This window comes from Microcaecilia unicolor, chromosome 5 (genome assembly GCF_901765095.1).
Source record: "Microcaecilia unicolor chromosome 5, aMicUni1.1, whole genome shotgun sequence".
Taxonomy (NCBI): domain Eukaryota; kingdom Metazoa; phylum Chordata; class Amphibia; order Gymnophiona; family Siphonopidae; genus Microcaecilia; species Microcaecilia unicolor.
This window is the reverse complement of record NC_044035.1, coordinates 253,561,356-253,579,700: the sequence shown is the minus strand read 5'-3', so window position 1 is coordinate 253,579,700 and position 18,345 is coordinate 253,561,356. Positions and strand designations below refer to the sequence as shown.

The 18,345-nt window shown below is 41.6% G+C and overlaps 1 protein-coding gene across 1 annotated transcript in view; it reads left to right on the top strand.

Annotated features, from left to right (window-relative positions):
- The window catches only part of MAATS1 (MYCBP associated and testis expressed 1), a 171,385-nt gene that overhangs the window by 131,749 nt on the left and 21,291 nt on the right, over positions 1 to 18,345 (top strand). Inside the window, exon 17 of the mRNA XM_030203997.1 lies at positions 10,047 to 10,216. Coding sequence (XP_030059857.1) covers positions 10,047 to 10,186 — 140 coding nt within the window. The 3' untranslated portion in view covers positions 10,187 to 10,216. The remainder of the gene's footprint in view (positions 1 to 10,046; positions 10,217 to 18,345) is intronic.

The following is an 18,345-nucleotide window of genomic DNA, read 5'->3' as shown; positions in this document are numbered from 1 at the left end:
GTGGTTTGAACGTCTGGAAACCAGCCTTTAGACATCCATTTTGTATGGATGTACAAATCCCAATTTTATAAAGCTGGGATATGAATGTCTAACACAGCAGTATACCCTTATGGTAAGGGGCCATAGTCTGGATGTGTTTTGGATGGGACTAGGGAGGGACCAAAATATGGATGTCCAACTCCAATTTCAGTAGAGGTAGGGACCAGTAGCATAGCCAAGAATTTTCAAAAGGGAGTGTATCTGCATTTCCCTCCCCTCTCACTCCTGCCACATCTATCCCTTCCCAGGCCTGCAAAGATCTGAGATTTCCCTTCCTCCCTCTGCCACCACCATACCTTTACATCACCTCCAATCTGCACTCATAGGCTGGGGTTTTCTCTCTAAACTGGCCCTCCCTTCAGAAAACAGGAAGTTGTGTCAGAAAGGGCGGGATGGTTCAGAGAGAAAGCCCCATGCATGCCACAGACAACCTATGAGTCCACTGGTACTGATGCTGCCCAGGCGAAGACTGGAAGTGATTTTAAGGTGCAGGGGGAGGGAGGGAATTGAAGATCTTTGCTGGGAAGGGAGGGATTGACGGGGGTGCGCCACTGGTAGGGATGTTGAATCTATGTCCAAAAGGATGGATGTTGGTATTTAGACCTGTTACCTGGCACGCACAGGTTACAGAAAGGTACTCAGATTGAGCAGCTCTGCACTGGAGGGATTCATTGAAGTCACCCACTTAATCCTCAGTGGCTGTTCTCCCCCTCCCACCTCCATGTGAAACAGGCAAAGGATACTGGGTTCTGCGAAAGTTTCAGGAACTATGGACATTCATGGTATGAAATTTTTGTTTTTTCAAATTACTTCCTATATACCACCTGTAACTCAAAGGCTGGAACACGGATGTTTATGCTGGACGTAACCAACTCATGGATGACTATTTCTCATGGATTTTAGAACAGGCTGTACATTGGCAGATCCTATTCTAAAATTCTAGCACCACCAGCAACATACCTGAACCTGGATGTGCTTTCTAAAATACCATTCTATAGTGTTACTATTTCTTTAAAAAATTGGCAAGATTCACCATATTCTTCCATGTCCAGTGGCTTTCGCATTCCTCCTGTAGTGCTCCCTGCCTACCAGTGCTGTAAACTACACCCTTTAAATCCTCAGTTTATTAATTCAGAACTAATCCACCTGTTTTGCTTTGCCAGTCATTATTCTAAGTTGTCCCTTCCTTTGTATAACTATTGCCTTCTAGGAATAGATTTTATTATGTAACTGTAGAAGACTGCATTGACTTAGAAACAAACCAGTCAATTTTTCAATAAGCAGTTATATGTTCAGTGCCCTGATGAACGTGAACTACTTGTAAAAAAAATTCAGGGGCATATTACATGTGGAGGGACATTTTCAATATGTAAGTACCATTTTTCGGGGGGAAAAAAAGCTCCAGTGAAAAGCTTAGAAAAACAAGCCACAGGGACGTCTGTCTGGCAGCATTCCTAGTGAACTGGCCACACAGACATCCCAACAGTGCAGAGAAGCAACCTAGTGGGCTGTGAGATCTTCACGTAAAAGGACCCAGGTGCAAATCCCACCTAAACACCTTCATACTATATGGTGAGCCCTTCAGGAACAGAGAAAACCTACTGTACCTAAAGGTCCACCACTACAATAGCCCTCAGGCTTGCATCTCACTTATATATTTAGGTGCAGGGGGTATTTCTGTGTTCTAGGAGGGCTCACATATTTGTGCTGAAATGAGAGTTATGTGGAATTGAACTTGGTTCCCACTGACTGTCCATTGCACTGACCACTAGGCTACTCCATCCACTTACTTGCTGCTTTCTTAGGAATGGCCATAATATCTGGAGTTGTCATAGAACCTGGTATCTACCGTCACTGTCATTTCTTTGGAAGGTGGAGGGGGTTAGGGACTTCTGGGGGATTAAGAGGGGTCATGTGTTCATCCATCCAGTGGTCAGCTGGTAAGTTAGGTCACCGTTTTCAGACTTAGCTGTAATTGAAACAGGTCTAGATAAAAATGTACTTCTTTTCTGCCCCAGACCTTTTTTCTGTTCCATTATTGCTGAAAAATGTCCAGATTGTAAACCCACCCAAAACACGCCCGCTTACTATTTGGATGCACTCAGGGTGTCTTTTACAAAGCAATGGTAAACCCAACATGGTTTTACCGCATTCTAAATTGGAACTACTGTCGGCCAAACATGGCCACCAGTGGTACTTCCAGCTGGAGCATGCTCCATTTCCAGTGCTCCAGAAAAAAAAAATGTCTCTAGCATGGCACTAACCCGTCGGTAATTGGGCATCACCATGCACTGCCCAGTTACTGCCAGGTTACCATGGGAGCCTTTACCGCCACCTCAATGAATGGCGGTAAGTGCTCCCTGCCGCATGGCCACGCAGTGTTATCTTACCACATGGCCATTTTTTTTGGGGGGGGAGGGGCTTTTTACTTGCTGCGGTAAAAAGGGCCATGGCGTGCAGGAAAAACAGTCCCCGCCTCTACCGCAGGGCCCTTTTTGCCGCAGCATAGTAAAAGGACCCCTCAGTGAAAAATTCCCAATTCTGCCTTTAGATGTTTTGGTGGGAAAAACGTCCATCTGCCACTTTGTGCCACTTTTGAGATGTTTTTCTCTTTTGGAAATGAGTGCCATAGTGTTTATAAGTATTTTCAGATATATGTATAACTCTATATGTAGAATGGGGAAGGAGGGGTTGGAAAGTTCCAATATTTGGCCCCTATAGGTCTAGATTATATTTGGTTTGGACATGGAGAAACCAGGTAAAACGACCATCCAAGTCGAACGTTTGGAGCAGCATTTTAGAAAGCACTTTAAAATGACTTGAGATATCCAGGTCTGAACATCTCAAGTTGTTCTGGTATTTTAGAACAGGATGTCTCCATTTATTTTAGAACATGTTCTACATCAAAAATGGACATTTATAAGTGCTAGTTAACGTGTGGCATGAACATCTATTTTAGAAAAATAAGCATCTAAAATACCAGTGGGTCAGAATGGACATGCAAATGTTTGTTGCGGAATAGCAAGATTTGTACTTGAACATAACTGTTTATCTTATCCATTTTAGAAATGTAAACATTTATTTTTCCTGAACTGTCTGAGTATAGTATCCTTTGCCAGTTTGGTTATGGGGGAGAGGGGGAAATGAAGCCCTGGGGATTAAAGATGTGACTTGCCCTAATCTCTGTAGAGGAGCACTTTTCTGAAGCCTACACATCCTAGGTAGCAGGTGTAAATCCCATCTTCGATATGTTAGGACATAGATGTTCATTCCATTCTGAAATGGGGAAGAAAAATTAATTTTGTAGGCTTGCCTTAGTGCACTCAGAACACTCCCAGACCACGACCCCTTGCTATTTGCACACACTAAAGTTTTGGATATATGTATCCTTGCTTTGTAAAATCAGAACTTAGACGTTTATGCTCTAACTCTTCCTACTTTCTTACCTATTTATATGTTGCTTTTTTGCAGTACCCTTCACTATCAATTATAATGCTCTATTATGTATTGACATTGTAAGTTGTATACCATGCCATACTTTGTATTGTTTGTGAATATTTTTACTGCTGTAATTGCCTATTCCTTAGCGTCCCTCCGGACCGGCCCAGGATTGGACTGATGGGTTGTGTACGCCTTCCAGCAGGTGGAGACTGAGAAAAGTTTGACTCTAGAGAGCCAATAAGAGCCCTGGCCATGTGATCCTAGCCTCAGTATTTTCTCAGTCTCCAGCAGGCAGGAGGTGAGCCCTTTAGTGTGTGTGTGTGTGTGTGTGTCTCTCTCTCTCTCTCTCTCTCTCTCTCTCTCTCTCTCTCTCTCTCTTTTTAAGAAATAATTATAATAATAGTTCTTCTGTGCCTGGGGAATTTCAGTTTAGAGGCTTGGCAGGTAGGGATGTATTTTCTTTTCCAGCCTCTGGGTTGTTAAACTCGGGTGTCCCTGAGTCCCTCCCCATCTCCCTTACTTAGTTGGGAAGGGCTACCCTTTCGGTGGAAAGGTGTATTGCCTTTGGGAGAGGCAGCCACGCTTACTTTAAAAGAAAATAAAAGAAATGAAGGAAATTAAAAGGAAAAGCCTTTTCTTTCCCCAGAGTGCTAACGTGCAGGCAGCTCCATTGTGCTCTATTGCTCTTGTGGAGTTTTTTCTTTGCTAGATCAGCTGTTTAAAAAAAAATTGAATAATACAGTGCTCGTGGCCTTAACGAGCAATTTTCTTACTTAGATTTTTCTTCCTCCGTTTCCTCACGTTTTGGCAGCGGCGGTTAAAAAAAAAAAAAGAGGCATGAAGTGTTGTTTTCAAGGGCAGAGAGAGCTCAGCTATGGCGGACAGGCTACAGCGTTTGTCAGAATCAGGGTGTAAGTGCTCTCGGCTTGTGCAAGTCCTCTGTCGGCGTCAGCGTTTACCTGCTTCTTCGTTTGTCGGTCCTTCACGTCTGCCTCAGTGCTCTCCGTTTCTGCTTCGGACCTCCATGATTCTTTAGATTTGGCGCAGAAGGCCGCCATCTTGCCTGCAGTTGCAGGGTTTTTTTCTCAGCACGGGAGCTCTTCTCTGATTCTCAGTTTGCTGGAGGACAGAAGGAAACAGAGGTAGTGTTTCTGGTGCAGTCTGGAGGACCTCAGGAGGGGGGATTTTCCCCTGAGTTTGTCCTCCAGATGTACCAGTCGTTCTTGATGAACAAAACTGGTCTTGGGGCTGAAGTTCCAGAGGAATCATCCAGATTTTTCCTCCTTCAAGAGACCTACTGGTTGAGATCCATAAGTGGGTTCATTGTTAGCCCAGGATCAAATCACTGGGCTGTTAGGCTACTTCTGTATGGTGTAGAGGCTTTACATGTAGGCTTTACATGAAATGCTTACTTGCTTGCGCCTTATGCATTTAAAGTCGTGTCACTCCTTCATGGGACGCCTGTATGTCCTTGTACCAATATATACAGCATTTGGACAGTCTGTTTGATGCTTGTTTCTCTATAATCTAGGGTGACTTTTGCCTGTGTGTAAGTAATGCACAGTTGTGGCTTCTGTTTTAGTAACTTTGAGAATGTTTTTTCAAATGCCATATCACCACCCATTTGGTTAGGTATGCGCATTCCTTCCACAGGCATGGTTACAGTTAGGCATTGTTTTCACTGCAGCATCTGCAAAAAAAAAAACCCAGGTATGCTTAATTCAGTTCTTCATCCACTCATGTGGCTTCATTTCTAGCAGTCACAAGCTTAGCCTCAAGGACAAAAGCCTCTGCTGATCTCCTGGCAGGGGCAGCAGCTACAGGCGTTTTACTGCCTAATAGGAATTGCACTCTGGGACTTGTTTTCTTCTGATAACATAGGTGCCTCAATAGTATATTGTGCAACTGCAGCGGCTGGCAATTTATCTGGGACTACAGCCAATTCTGCAACTGGGACTTCTATACCTTCTTCTCGTGTATGAGTTTTCTCTTATTTATCTCTACTGTTGTTCTCACCTCTGTAGCTAACCAATGCGGTCAACAGATCCCGTATCACTGTGCATGTTTCATCAATATTAAGAACATTATGCTACTGAAAACCTGTACTCATTGTTTAAAAATATAAAGCCACAAACAATTTATCATAAAATCCTTTTTTACTGACAACTTGAAAGCAGTCACGGCATTTCACATTTAGCGTACTTGTCAGGCAAGTTATGTTGTCAAGATGACGCCTCTCTTCTGAAACGCCTAGGTTTGATCTTGTGTATACCACAGCAAATTGCTATCCTTCTAATACAATTTTTGTGCATTGTTTTGCACCATTTCTCTAACAGGGGCCCTTTTACTAAGGCGCGTAGGCTGCACATCAAATTAGAACTACCGCCCAGCTACCGTGGTAATTCTAATTTTGACAGATTTCTATTTTCTACCAGATGGCGCTAACCGGGCGGTAATCGGCAGTGTACGCATTCTGATGATTACCACCCGGTTAACAAGTGAGACCTTACCAGTAAGTCAGTGGGTGGCAGTAAGGTCTCAGGCCCAAAATGGACGCACACTGATTTTTATTTTGTCGCACATCCATTTTCAACAAAAATAGGCCTGTTTTGCAGACATGCTGAAAAATGGACCTGCACGCATCCAATACACATGTCTACACCAGCGCAGGCCATTTTTCAGCGTACCTTAGTAAAGGGCCCCATAGTGCTTGCCCACATAATGTAAAACATTTTTATACAATAGAAACATTCTATCAAGTGATCATTGAATGTATACATGCTAAGTGGGTAATTCTATATAACGTGCTATCTCGATTTAGGAAAAAAAACAGTGGGAATGACCAAACAGTAGGTGATCCCACACAAAATAGTTTGCTCTTGTGGTATCATGTAGATCTCTGATTGGGTATATGTGGACTCGACATGGGCCATTTTGCACACTAACACCTGTATCAGGAGTCCGTGAAAGCTAAACGACATAGCAATGAGATCAGCATAGCAATGAAAATGAAATTATATAATAAGTTTGCATAACAAAGATTACATATAAAAAATATATGAAGTAAATATATATATATATATATATATATAATATAATATTTTATTTTTATTACATTTGTACCCCGCACTTTCCCACTCATGGCAGGCTCAATGCGGCGGGCAATGGAGGGTTAAGTGACTTGCCCAGAGTCACAAGGAGCTGCCTGTGCCGGGAATCGAACTCAGTTCCTCAGTTCCCCAGGACCAAAGTCCACCACCCTAACCACTAGGCTACTCCTCCACACAATGCAATATAAAACATGTAGTATAAAAACAAAGGATTATGTATAAAGACATACATATAAAATCTTTAAATGAGTCTGTCAACCTTAAGTCAATAGGGGAAAATATATGAAGATATAAAAGTCAGTAATATAAAACAATTCATTTGTAAATGTATGTTTAAGATATTTGTAATGTATCAAACTGACCTAATTTTAAAATATATGGCAAATCAATAAATGTATTTATTTATTGATTGGGATTTATTAACCACCTTTATGAAGAGATTCACCCAAGGCAATAAATGTAAACATACCTGAAAAATGTATAATTTTCCTATGGGTAATTCCAGGAAAATAGCACAAAGAGTGTTGTTTTGAAATGAAAAAACTTATTAGTCTTTTGATCATATGGGAAAGAAGGGTAGGTTTATAATGAAAATGCTTTATGAATAAAAAACCTGTAAAGTGTATTGAATGTGCATTGCAACGGAATGAAGTATAAGTACCACTAGTGTATGTGATAATATGTAAAAATAGATGACAGTTATATACTGCATGTAATTTGACATTAGATGTGAAAGGCATTAATAGCTTATAAGATACAAAAACATTTATATAAAATAATCAAAAGCTAAAAACCATGCTGCTAAAAAAATGTCTAAGGAAGTGAAGATGAGCATCATAAGATGCTGCCTTCTGAATAATACTTTTTGAATAGTTTATTGTACTATGTTGGTGAATGACATGTAGATTTTTCATCTCATTTCGTTTATTCATTCTTTTATCCCACATTTTCCAAAACATGTTCAGTTCAGTGTGGCTTACATCCTAACAAAATTTACAGTAACAGTGAGTTGTAACAATGAGTTTACAGATAACAATAAACAAAGTAGCAAATAAACAATAATTAAAAGTAACAAAAGTAAACAGTTTACCGTAGACAAAGCAACCAGTAGACAGTTAACAATTAACAATAGCAACAGTGGCAGCGTGTGAAGCTTACATTGTAACAATGGTTTAAATGAGATAGCAGTGGCCAAGTTGTGTATGTCTTAATATTGTACAGTATACTTACAATGGCCAAGAAGTATCAGTGACCAACAGTATAACAATGAACAACAATAGGCCGTTTTTGGTGTGGTATACAGTGGGATGGGTAAGTTAAGAGCTACTGATCCAGCCTGTAACAAGACAGATGAGCAAGCTAGGAGGTGCTATAGAAATGTGTAGTAGTAGTAGTGCTAATCTGGGTGATAGATGCTAATGTTTAATATGTCGGGGCATATATGTGAGAAAAAGTTGTAGATGACAAAATATATACTGCAGATATCATTTAAAATTGAATGTGAAGAACAAGAATGGCTCATGGTGTGTGAAAGCATTTATATAAAATTTACTAAGATTATAACAACATGTAAGTGTAAAGAAAATACGATGCAACAGTACTTTGAAGATAAGAAAAAAACATGTAATGATTTACTAGTGCAACATGAATGATGTGTCTCAGGAAGTCTAATGGTGATGTGCCAGAAAATAGACAAAGATTTATATATATTTTGAGAATTAAGATTATGGGAGAATCTGTGATGTACTTTTTAAAAAGGGTCTTAAGCAATAAAATTGCAGCTGAGATGAAATACTCAAAGCATTAAAAAATGACTTACAAATAAATTCCATTTGTAATGCATAGAAAGGTATATCTCTCGTGATGATTTAATCATAGTCATATGGAATGCTTAAAATCCAAAATAGTAAAAATATCCAATCTCCTCGATAGCTTCCATGTTCAATGTAATGGTGTATACGTGGTATGTGACAGTTGCCACATTTACACCTTGAGAGATATGATAAACTTATTTGAAGCCTTCTGGATGGTTGGGCTCTTCCCACATGGCCATTTCTTTTAGGGGCTTTTTACCCGCTGTGGTAAAAAGGGCCCTGGCACACTGGAAGAACGGTCCCTGCCGCTACCACAGGGCCCTTTTTCCTGCAGCTTAGTAAAAGGACCCCTTAAAACTGTATTGTTTAGGTAAACTGTGGGTTAATTTGCAGTTTAGTATGTTAGGCTGATTAATGTATATTCCCAGTTAAATGTGCTGGTCTTCTTGTTGCTTTGTGATTCGCATGAAACTGTAGAGGTTGTTACAGAATGCAAGACTAAGTGTAATGTAATAAATAAAAACATAGAATTTGTCAATAAATCTATAATTCTCTTCTATCACAAAATAGTCACCAAATTTCCCTGCAAACCAGTGTTCACTACCCACAGAAGCTCCATCCACTCCAGGTATCTAAGGGGTCCTTTTACTAAGCCACAGTTCCTAATCTGTGTATGGAAACTGCGCGCTAAGAAAAATGTTTAAATATTTCTGCAGAGGGGTTGTGTCTGGGGGCAAAGACGGTATTTCTGAGCTAATCGGTTAGTACATCTGCATTACCACACACTAGCTGATTAGCGCAAGATTAGCACATGAGCCCTTACCGCCAGGGGCATAGCTAGACCTCGAAGTGGGGGGGGGGCCAGAGGCCAAAGTGGGGGGCACATTTTGGCCCACCTCCCCACCGCTCCCCCCCTCAAGCTGAAGCATTTTGCCAGCGCTTCTTTCCTTAAATTGCCCGTCCTTCTTCCCCTCACATTGCACGTGCTCAATTTTAATGAAATGGAATATGCGCAAAGTGTCATGCATGCTCAGTTTCACTAAATCCAAACATGGACGCGACGAGAGGTAAGCAGGGCAGGCAATGTAAGGAGAGCAGTGCTGGAGAAACACTTCAGCTGGTGGAGGTTGGGGACCCCCGCCAGCCAAACCGGGGGCCCTGGATCCATTTTGGGGGGGGGGCCTAGGCCCCCATAGCTATGCCACTGCTTACTGCCTACAAAATAGGTGTCAGTAAGTGCTCACATGCTACATTTTTTAATGGCCACATGATAAAAGCCACTTTCTAAAGTCACATTAAGGCCACTTTCTACAGTAGCTTAGTAAAAGGAGCCCTAAGTTAGATAGAAAGGTTGCAGTATAGGCAGCAGTAGCTCAGATATCTTTTAGTAAAATCCTGGAATTAGAAACTCAAAAGAGAAAAAGGAAACTGTTGTGTCTAAAGTTTAAAAGATTTGTATTGCTTTATATGTTTTTCCCCAACCATTCTATTTTATGGCAAATTTGTATTTATTCATAATGCTTTCCCAACTGTCGGTAACAAAGCTAAAATGGTACTAATCAATTTTTGATGGCATATAAACCATGAAACTAACTCTACAAAATTACTACTAACATTATGATGTTGTTGTCCACTCTAACAGTAAGGCAGTCCCAAACGAAGCACATTTATGCGGCACATCGTATCATCCATGATGAGACTGAGGCAGTACTAAAAGAGACCTGTGCTGTAGAGAGGGCAAGTAAACCTTCAGAGGCCACTGGGAACATGGACAAATCATGAAATAGATCAGATAAGAGCTACATTAGGATGGTGAGTCCTGAGATCATTCACATGTTATCATAAAAAAGAGCAGTAAATGATATACCTTCAACATTTTATATCTTTAATAGAGAGTGATATGCAAATTATACTGATATTATAATTAAATACTAGGAGGAAACAGAGAAAAATTGTTCATTATATATTTTGTTGTTTTTTTTTTTATTTCTGTCTCCTTCCTCCATGCTGTGTGCTATGGAGCTTTCTACAGACTTCTCATAATAACTTGCTTAGATGCATTAAGTTTTGTGATCAATTATGCCAGATTTCATCTCATCCCAGCACCCAATTTGGAGTACAGTTTTTAAACAGATTTAGCCAGATTAACTAACTACCCAGCTAGAATATCATGACTGAAAATTGTCCCCTTAGAGTGGCTAAAAATATGCACAGGTTTCTCAGTAGCAGTGGTAAAGGCATGGAACAGCTTGCCAGGAATATAAGACATGAAAGTGGATTGTAAAACCTTCCATAAGCCATTAAAAACATGGCTGTTTCTTTGTGTGGATAATAGTTGAGTAGGAAAGTGAAGGAGTAGAAGAGAAGGGAGTATTAGTTTGCTGCTGTCTGTGTATGTTTTAATATACATAAAGGCTCATTTTATATAGAATGTAGAGACTGGAATTGAGGTGTTGGGTCAGCAGATACTCAGTTCAGAAGTTCTCCTAATAAAAAAAACCTTTTCTAAACTACCTGCTGGACTGCACATATTTGCCAGCATATACAACAGAAGCAGCAATTTTAGAACTATTGAAATGGATAAAATGAATGGCATGACCATGGCAGCTTCCACATGGATGTGGCAATTTCACAGCTTCAACATGTAGCTATCCTTTTTACAAACCTACACATGTGTGCCACCTATAAGAATATCAATATCTAAATCCTTTGATCTCTCTATTTGGTGTATTGTTGCTAGATGTTTTTAAAAAATGGAGAAAAAGCCTCAAATATACATAAGTAGCTCCATTAATAACAGCACAATGGCTTTCAACTTCATGGAGTACTCCCTCTCATCATTGGCATTATGTTTGAGACGAGCACCGGACAGAGGAGGAGTTTGCAGGAGTGAAACAGTCGAGTGAACCGCGGACCCTGAAGTAGAACCCGAAACCTTGGCCATTGTTGGCCTTGGGGAGACAAAAGAGATTGTGCAACTGCAAAGTTAAGTTCTTGTTTAAAAATTAAAAATGATTAGGAGGTCACGTGGTGCCATGGAGGAGTGAAGACGCTGGAAAGCGGAGCTCCCACATTTCCTCCCTAAAACCTTGCTATAATCAGCCTTATCAGAGGATTTTTTATCAGAAGAGAGAGGGGGAATAAGCGATAAGCAAGCAGAGTAAATTATATTTACAGAGAGTGTTGCGATGGCCACGAAATCACAAAAGAAAGAGAAGGAGAAGATCAAGGTACCTGACTCTAAAATGGCGGAGATATCGGGGCAGCCGACCAGCACGGGGTGTTCAGCATGGACGGCTGAAATAACGGCGGAAGTCACAGCGGCGGTGGAAGCCGCTTTAGATAAAAAATTACAGGCTCTGTATGATAGGGCTGAAGCTGCACACGAACGACTCGATGGGTTCCATTTAGACCTTGATCAGATGCAACAGCGGATTAGCGATCTTGAAGACCGCATGACGGAGGCCGTGGAACCAGCGGAAGCCATGCGCTCTAAAGTGAGTGATCTGGAGCAAAAACTTGACGACCTAGAAAATAGGTCGAGACGCAACAATCTTAGACTTATTGGCCTCCCGGAACACCTTAAGGACTCGGAGCTTGTGGATTACTTGGAGCGTTGGCTGCCTAAAGAGTTGCAGCTCAACAATTTGCAAGAACCGCTGAGGGCCGAGGAGAGTTGTGGGAGATAGGCCGCGAGCTGTGATTTTGCGAGTCCTACACTATGGCCATAAGCAGGCAATTGTGAAGGCGCTTAGATCTGGACTGCAGCTGCAACATGATGGAAAGCGCATCTTATGCTTTCAAGATTATTCATCGAAAGTGGCAGCGGCAAGACGAGCTTTTGCACCTGTGTGTACAGAACTCCATACTCGGAAGATAAAATTTGCTTTACTTTATCCAGCCACGCTGAAAGTTTTTCAGAATGGTACAGAAAAAACCCTGGAGACGGTGGAAGCGGCTAAAGAGTTGCTTAAAAACATATCATCTGCCACAACGGAGTGACGAGCTGTTTGCAGAGCGTGAAGGCGGGAAACGTCAGGTTTGATGTCGGACAGGCATAGGAAATATAAAACATCACCAGTACTTTGCTACAGAATAATATGATATGCTGCCGAATAGTTAATAGAAGTGTTTAATATGGCAGCCATCCTGTTAGTTTATTAAGCACCTGAGAGACACGGATAATTGAATAACGGTGGGTTTTGATGGGTAATACTTTATAAGTACGATTAGGAAGGTCTGCACATGCACTGATAAAGCAAATGTGTAAGGACTTCACTTTCGTAAAGGGAGTCCTGATACTCCGTCTCACAATGGTCAGCATATGAGTGAGACTTAACAAGTAAGATTTCTAACTACAGTTGGGGTAATGTTATGATGTTAATATTATAATGTTAATGTTATGTTCCAATTTCAACCACAGTAAAGCGGCCTGCGCTACTCGGGCAGCCTGAGTTTTATGGTCATGGATTGATCTTTTGAACTGATTATTTCACATACAATTAATCAAATATGTACAGGTTAGCCAAGGAGAGTAAATGTTTCATATATGTTATATGTTCATAAAGAACCTGGTGAACACAAGAAGCATTTTTTTTTTTTCTTCCTTTTCTCTTTTTCATTATCACACAAAAATCACCTTCTCATACCTCAATAGTTCTCTGCAGAAGGCAGAAATGAGACATTATTTGGTTCTAATGGACTAACTGTATTGTTAGATTCACTGATATAACCAGTGCTTGCACTCTTTGTGGAGAAACCCCGTGACTAGTAAGAGTACCACTGGTATGAGTAACGAGCTTGGGTCATAATGTCACGGGGGATCCAAGTTAGAATATATTATTTGGCTGAACTGAGTCTTATGGATTTCTGAAGGGAGGGAATGAGGTGCCAACGCGTGACGAGCTTGATTAGGAGCTCAAATGGGAAGATGGGAGAGGGGAAGGGGGGGATGGATAGGGGAGAGCAAAGGGGATGGGGAAAGGGGGGGAATTCTTCCAGGCAGCGGGCTATTTGGACAAATGGAAACTGGAGAATCCAATGGGATAACTAGGCAGGATAAGGAGGAGGGGGAGGTGAGCTGGGACACTTCCCCCAAAGGTCCAACATATCAGCACAATAGCGAAAACATTAGTGGTTTGATGCAATGGTTAAAATAATATCGTGGAATGTTGGTGGCATATCATCGCCAATTAAACGTGCTAAGCTACTACAGGCATTAAATAGGCAAAAAGCTAATATTGTTATGTTACAAGAAACCCACTTAACTGCAACTGAGCATCAGAAATTACGTAAGTGGTGGGTGCAGGAACTGGTGGACAGTCCTGCACACAATAAGAAGGCAGGAGTAGCTATACTGTTCAGGAAAGGGTTGCAATATGTTTTACATGATAGAATTGTGGATAATAAGGGCAGGTACATAATTCAGCACATTACTTTAAATAACAAACCGCTATTGCTGGTCAACCTGTACGCGCCTAACCAATATGATAAACAATTCTTCCAGAGACTTCTTAAACAGATACACGTCTTTGATCAGACCCCAATTATAGTAGGAGGGGACTTTAATCTGGTAGCGGATCCTTTGATGGACAGTACTGGATCCATAAGGGCCTCTCCGGTGAACCTTACTAGAGGAGTTCCTTGGGTTTGTTCTGAACTGGAGTTGGTGGATTCATGGCGCTTGCTACACCCTAGTACACGGGACTTTACGCATTTATCTAGAGCACACGGCACACAGTCCCGCATAGATTATTTACTAATATCAGAGAAGATTTCGTCTAATCTACAACAGGCAGAGATTGGTGCTACTGAAGTGTCTGATCACGCGATGATTTGGGTGGTACTGGATTGGAGTAGGGAGGAAAAGACAGGGTTCCAATGGAAATTTCCCAGAGCATTATATCACGATCCTAAATTCTTTCTGTTTATGAAGGAAAAATGGGGAGAATATGTAGACTGCAATCAAGAAAGTTACATTAGGGACCCGATTCTATTTTGGGAGGCAGCAAAGGCGGTTTTGCGGGGACATATTATCTCATACTCGGTGTATCAAAAGAGAGCAAAAGATGCAGAATTGGCACGGCTTGAGCTCCAAGTGAGACGGGATAGACAGCAATATGGGCGTGTACCGACAGTAGGGAATAAGACCAAACTTTTGGCCTCGCAAGTGGAATTAAACCAATTGATCCAGGCAAAAACACAAAAATCACTGACTTATTTTCGCTTTCAGCTGTATAAACACGCTAATAAACAGGGTCGAATGTTGGCACGACTAGTTAATCAGGTGGGAGGGCGCAGATGTGTAGTCAGAATAGTGACGGAACAGGGTTCTTATTCCCACACTAACGCAGATATTAACACAGTGTTCAAAAACTTTTATGCCCAGCTATATGCAGCACCGGCTGACACCGGGCTTGAGGCGGCTTCTTACCTGGCAGGTCAGGAGCTACCTCAAATACAAGAAACGCAAAGAGAAATGCTGAATGCTGAGATTAATGAGGAGGAAGTGAGATGGTGTATTAGAAATAGCCCTTTATGCAAATCACCGGGGGCAGATGGATATACGTCCGAATTCTACAAACTGATGATAAATGACATAGTCCCCTGCCTAACTGTGGTGTTTAACACCATAATACAGAGAGGAACATTGCCGGACACTTTGAGGAAAGCGCAAATAATTGTGCTGCTTAAGCCAGGTCGAGATCCAGATAGAGCGGGCTCCTATCGACCTATTTCCTTATTACCGTTCGAAACAAAGCTGATTGCTAAAATCATGGCGAATCGGCTGGCTAGAGTTCTGCCATCCCTGATAGTGGAGCCGCAGGTTGGGTTCGTTCGAGAGAGATCAGTAGCATGTAATATGAGGAAGATTCTATTAGCTCTAGAGGCCATACATAGGGACCCCAGGCCAGCACTGTTGGTGAGTTTCGATGCTGAAAAAGCATTTGATCAGGTCAATTGGTCCTTTATGTATGAGACATTGGAGGCCTATGGGATAAGAGGTTATTTAGTGGAAGCCATTAAGGCTTTATATCAGGCGCCTGTGGCAGAAGTAGTGGTTAATGGTATAGTTTCCGACTTGTTTCCAATAGAGAGAGGTACACGACAGGGCTGCCCCCTTTCCCCCCTTCTATTTGTTTTGGTTATGGATCCCCTGGTTAGAGATATTGTGAATATGGCGGAGGTGAGGGGGGTAGAGGTGGGCCGGGAACAATTTAAACTGGCAGCCTTTGCAGATGATTTATTGGTGGTATTGCAGGAGCCTCGGACGTCCTTGACAGCGCTTTTGGAGATATTTGTAGAGTTTGGGGAATATTCAGGCTTTCGTCTTAATCTGGATAAGTCCGAGGCTCAGACCTTATATATGTCTGATGCAGAGTGGTCGCAGCTTAATTGTCCATTGAAAAGAACAGAAGAAGTATTTAAATATCTAGGTATACAAATGCCGGGTGATCCGAGGAGACTGTATCAATTGAACATCAGCAAGTTGTTTTCAGCTACCAAGCTACTTCTGGGTCGATGGGGAGGGCTGCCGGTGTCGCTTTTGGGTAGAATTGCATTGTTCAATATGATCATTTTTCCCAAGTGGCTTTATTATTTTCAGACTCTGCCACTAAGCCTCACAAAAGGTGATTGGAAAAAACTGCTTGGCCTGCTATCAAAATTTTTTTGGAATAAGAAAAGGCCGCAGATTAGTATGAGCAGTATGATGGATGGATGGAATACAGGAGGTTTTGGAATTTTGAACTTATGGTGGTATAATAGAGCCTGCATGGTAAGACACCTGGGAGACTGGTTGAAGGGAGATTCGCGTCACACTCCGCTGCAGATGGAGGCAGATTGGATGCGTCCTTTGCATTTTAACTATGTCTTACAGGCTGAAGCTTCGGATCTGCCTACTTATATACGTAGAAGTATCTTGATAAAACCGCTGCGGCTGATGTGGGGAGAGATAGCGAGGCTTTGGTCCTTTGATGCACATGTTAGTAGACTTTTGCCCATAAGAGGTAACGGAGCCTTTAAACCAGGGCTAGAGAATAAGCGTCTCAGGGGATGGGGGGATAAAGGGCTTCATATGGTAGATGATTTTGTAGACAGGGAGGGGCGCCTTAAGTCCATGGACTCCTTGAACCTAGACTCTAATACATGGGCAGAGATATATGCCTTTAAACAGGTTTCCCACTACATTCGCGCACTGCCTACACACCTTTTGGAAGTTGATGTGGCCTCCAAATTCAATGAACTATTCGAAGTGCCAACAACAGATCCAATTTCTATTTCAATGTTATACAAAAGGCTGCTAGTAAGTCGACCAAAAAAGAACCTTGAAAAGCTGGCCAGAAAGTGGACAGTAGACATACAGAAACAAATTAGTATCAGCTTATTGCTGAGTAGTATGAGGCAAATAAAAGAAAAAATTAGTAGTGCGGAACTGAGGGAGTGTCAGGGACGCAGTATATACAGGGCGTACACCTCACTGTCGAGATTATATCACATGGGCAGTGCGGATTCGTCTACTTGTTGCAGATGTGGGGCGCCCCTTTATAATTATTATCATGCAATGTGGGCTTGCCCAGAGATATCCAAATACTGGGAGCAAATAGCGAAGTTCTTAGGGGATGTCCTGGGGCGGAGGGTGACATTAACGCCGGAGACGGCCCTTCTGGGGGTCGACCTACTGAGGGGAAACAGTACTGTCTATTATAATCTGCTAATTTATAAAGCATGTGTAGTGGGGAAGAAATGCATTTTAGTTAACTGGACACAGTTAGAAGCGCCATCGTTTTGGCAATGGCGCAATAGGTGGCACCCGCTGTTACTATTAGAGTTGAGAGATTCCTACTACAAACCTAAAACACAACGTAAATTTTACCTGACTTGGGAACCGTATATTAATATTCTGGCCCCTAGGGCCCGAAGTTCCATTTTAAACCGACTAAGCCTGGATCCAGCCAAGATAGCTAAGAGACTTGGTTAATACAGTATCAATTTCCATGGGTTAATGGAGACATGTTGCTGCCTGGAATGGGGTAGAGAAGGGGGGGGTATGGGGGGAGGGGGGAGAACTTTAGAGGGGTAAGGCGGGGTTGGGAGGGAGGATGGGGGTAAGGGGGAGGCAGGGTGGGAGTTATTGAGGGGAAAAATGTGACGATCAATGTTTTTGTCATGGTGATCGATCATGTATCTGTTCAGGTTGTGTTTTGTATATGACTTACGCATATTGTATTGTTTATACTGAGTCATTAATAAAATTGTTAAAAAGTAAAAATTAAAAATGATTAATTAACAAGACTTTTGTCTCAAGATTTATTTATTTGTTACATTTATACCCCACATTTCCCACCTATTTGCAGAATACATAGAGGTTTTTATGCCAGTGATGAGAGGGAGTATTCCATGATGTTGAAAGCCGTTGTGCTATTATTAATGGAGTTACATGTAAAGAATACATGGAGGTTTTTATGCCAATGATGAGAGGGAGTACTCCATGAAGTTGAAAGCTGTTGTGCTGTTATTAATGGAGTTACTTATGTATATTTGAGGCTTTTCCTCCATTTTTTTAAAACATCTAGCAACAATACGCCAAATAGAGATCAAAGGATTTAGATATTGATAGGCTTAGGTAGTATTTTGATCCTTTGCTTGGCTCTGGTATTTGATTGTAGTAACCACCTATAAGAATAGCCATACTGGGTCAGACCAGTGGTCCATCTGGCCCAGTATCCTGCTTCCAACAGTGGCCAATCCAAGTCATTAAGTAGAAAGACCACAATTTTAATTTGGTTTCATTTTAGAGGAGGAATAAACAATGTGACTCTAGGCAAGTCACTTAATCCTCCATTGCCCCATGTAAGCTGCATTGAGCCTGCCATGAGTGGGAAAAACGCGGGGTACAAATGTAACAAAAAAAATGAGGTATTAAGGAAAACGACTACCGT